Raw genomic sequence first — 3,712 nt, 5'->3', positions numbered from 1 at the left:
GTTCAAGATCAAAACATTGTTTGGGATTTGTTTAAGGTTTTTTTTTTTTTAATTAATTCTGTTAACGCTGGATTAATTTTAGTGCTCAGATAAAACAAACTCATTTGTGTATGACCGTGTCCACCAATTTTTAGCATTCAAATCAACAGCAGGCGGAAAATAACAACAAAATTCAGAATCGTTTAAATCCGAATGAGCACGGGCTTTGGTTTGTTCTTCTTCCGGGTCAAAGGTCATATCGCTCGAGAGGAGGCACGGATCCAAGAAAATCGACCGAAACCAACAAAAACTCAATTAAAACATGGTTAGTACGTCATGATACAGTGTTTACGCCACATGTTTTTGTGTATCCATGAAAACACTGACCAGACAAAGCAGTGTGTCGGGTTTAACATCTTATTTCGCTAGGAAAATGATCTAAATAAGCCTGCAAGCTCTTTGCTAACGTTAGCATGAATGTGGGGGACGATTGGCACTTGAGCAGCTGCTGTGAACCACACTGACAAGCTCAGACAAAAAAAACAAAAAAAAAAACGTTCTTCTTACTAAACTTGTTGCCATTAGTAAAATTGTTAGTTAAGGCTACTTTTTTCTCGCTGAAGTCAGTGTTCGCTAAAGCAGATAGTTTATTTAAAGATGCCGCATTAGACTCTGCGTCAGTTCGTTATTCTTTAATGAATAAAAACGTATTTTAATCTTAATAAATGTCGAAGAACTACTACTTTTTGCAACTTTCGAATAGCTAGACTATTATCTTGCAAATGCATATACATGTTTACAGATCGACATGTCATAAAAGAATATGGTTAATTGTAATGTTTGCTAACTCTCAGCTTTAACCGCTAACATTCAATTATTAGACGTTATTAAACATAACAGTAGTCATCCACCATCGGTTAACTCCATGCAGTGTCTTAGTTTGAGTGAGTTAATCTGTACCAACAGCAAAAAACCCTGCAACACTTATAGGTTCTGTTGACTTAACTACAAAAACAGAATGAAGTAAACAATCAGTTATGCACACTTTGTGAATATCTATCCACCTGGAATAGATCTTTTTTTTTTAGCCATTTCATTATTTCAAAGATGATGCACTTTGAGAAGTATTGCACCTCAGTCTAATAAGGTATCTCTTGTTTTTATTTTCAGTCACACACTATCCTGCTGGTGCAGCCCACCAAGAGGCCAGAGGGAAGGACATACGCTGATTATGAATCTGTCAACGAGTGTATGGAAGGTGCGCTGATCGTCCTATTGTGCCCTTCTCTTACTATGATATCATTCCTCCTCTTCGGCTCTAATTGCAGACATGCTTACAATCCTGTTTGTGTCTTTATCTGTAGATAGCTGAGTTTTATCTGTGCATATTTACTGTTGACATATATGCTGTGTGTAAATGCACACAAGGGAATTCTGGGTATTCTGGGTGAGACAGTATTAAAAAGAATCCAGCTACCAGCTATGTTTAAATATAGAATTATTTTATTGTCGTCATTTCTCAATTCTTCTTACACGGTTATTTTTCACATATATTACAAATCATGTAGTAATGTAGTGTCTTTGTCATTGTCATCAGGCCTGGTTAGGTTGAGAACCCAACCATGGTTTATTTTAGTGAAAAAGGGAGATCATTCTTTTATGTTTTTCTTTGATCAGTTCACATGATTGTTTAACAGTGTAAGCATGTGATAAATCATGTTTTATGTCGTCTGCACAGGTGTGTGTAAGATGTACGAGGAGCATTTAAAGAGGATGAACCCCAACAGCCCATCGATAACATACGACATCAGCCAGCTGTTTGACTTCATCGATGACCTGGCTGACCTCAGCTGTTTGGTGTAAGTTTGGAGATTTCAAAATGTCTAGATAAATACTTGGTACTTCTTGTTATAGCCTCAAAATATTGCAGTGTTATTTTGAATATTGCAGCACTCTTTTGGGCATTTGAACACAAAATATTCTCTCTCAGCAGTATAAGTGCACAAATGCTCAAAAACCTATCCACCAGAATTTAAAGAATTTTGTGTGGAAGCACTTTTAAGGAAATGTCCTCCTGTGATTTACTCTCTTCATTTAAATACAACAACGCAATGAGAAAGTATTAATACTTGTCTTCCTGTTTGCACCACCATGTGGAGGGATCACTGTTCTGTGTGCCATCCTAAACCACTTAGTGAGGACTTGAAATGCACTTTAAAATCCTCTAACAGCATTTTGATCCTGTAGTACTTCTAAACAGAAGCACATGTGCAGTCAACTGGCAGGAATATCATTATAATTAAAGTCAGGTATCGATACGTAAACATGGCTGACTGTACTTTTGATAGCTTGGCATGAAATCATGATACACACAGTGATATAAGAACTTCGAAAATATGAAAATATATTAAAATGCTTCAATCTACACATTTTATTTAACAGCAAAATATTTACACATTTTTAGATGTTTGCAGGGAAATGGCACACACCACAACAGCGGCGTGAGCTCTGTGTTTATCAGTGTCCATGCTGTTTTCCTGCTCATGTCGAGGTTGGCACGTGTGTCCCACAGTTTACCTGTTGATTCACACCCTCCCTCTGCAAAGCTGTGAGTGTGACTTCATGTGGAGTTACTCCACAGTGAGCTGTGTGGTTCAGTTTAGGAAACAGCTTAAATCCCTTCAAACTATAAACCCCAGGCAGAGACACAGGACAACTTGATTATTGTATCGACAGATGTTATTATTTAATACATAAATAGACAAAATCCATATCTGTGCACATTTTTATTGTTCTGTCCTCTCATGGTGAAACAGATTAACCACTCCTGGCCCAACAGTCTCTATATAATCATTTAGAACCTGATATCTTTTTAGGAAGAACTGCTCCAGAAGATGTAGAACGAGATAGGATTTTCACCCACATGACTGCAAATATCCAGTTAGAGCAGATGGAACCTGCTCTGCCTGAAGCCCCGTCAATTCACTGTGATATTTCAATTAGTTTGGACAGTTTCAAATGTGAGGTTCAAGCTCCTGTGTAGAAACAACCACTCCTTAGCACTGCCGGGTTGCTTCTCTGGACCTCAAGCAGAGGGCAAAGCAAACAGAGAAGTCGAGTAAAACAGAAAAATTAAACAGAGTATAATTTTCCGTGCTGCCTCAGGTATCGCGCCGACACACAGACGTACCAGCCGTACAACAAGGACTGGATCAAAGAGAAGATCTACGTGCTGCTCCGCCGTCAGGCCCAGCAGGCAGCGAAGTGAGAGGCCTCTGAGGAGGTGGAGGGTCGGGTGGGGATGGTGGTGGAGGTATGGAGGGGGATCAATATCATTTTTTCTTATCAGTAACTTGTGTTCAGACCACTTTAAATTGTTTTGAGAAGTTTTTGGCAAAGTTTTTAAAGTTTTTTTTTTTTCTCATGGGGGAGGAGTGTTTTGTATTGTAATGTTTGACTTATTAATAAAGATTTCCTTTCAAAACAAGAGTTTCTGATTTGAGTTTGTTTTCTTTTGTTGTTGTGTCCTTTGTTTTATCTACTTTTTCATTGGTTTTCTCTCCATCCAACATTTATAGTGTCCTTTTCCTCTAACTGCCATCTTCCTCATTTCTCTCTGTTGATCTTCTCCGTTCTTTCTCTCTTGAACAGTTTGGTCTTGACGGTAAAACGTGCTGTTGAAACATAACATTTTTGCTTTGCAGTAGCAGCCATAGTAACTTCCCTTTTTTTG

At 38.2% G+C, this 3,712-nt stretch overlaps 1 protein-coding gene across 1 annotated transcript; it reads left to right on the top strand.

The window, feature by feature from the left end:
• Window positions 1–226: 226 nt before the first annotated feature.
• LOC119004410 (enhancer of rudimentary homolog) lies at window positions 227–3,468 on the top strand. The gene is made up of 4 exons (XM_037071300.1): window positions 227–304; window positions 1,150–1,237; window positions 1,718–1,838; window positions 3,145–3,468. Exons 1-4 carry the CDS (start codon window positions 302–304, stop codon window positions 3,245–3,247), a joined length of 315 nt encoding a protein of 104 aa, XP_036927195.1. The 5' UTR covers window positions 227–301; the 3' UTR covers window positions 3,248–3,468.
• Window positions 3,469–3,712: the final 244 nt, after the last annotated feature.

The sequence above is a fragment of the Acanthopagrus latus genome, chromosome 16, assembly GCF_904848185.1.
Source record: "Acanthopagrus latus isolate v.2019 chromosome 16, fAcaLat1.1, whole genome shotgun sequence".
Lineage (NCBI taxonomy): Eukaryota > Metazoa > Chordata > Actinopteri > Spariformes > Sparidae > Acanthopagrus > Acanthopagrus latus.
The sequence above is the reverse complement of the archived record's forward strand: the minus strand, read 5'-3'. Positions and strand labels throughout refer to the sequence as shown.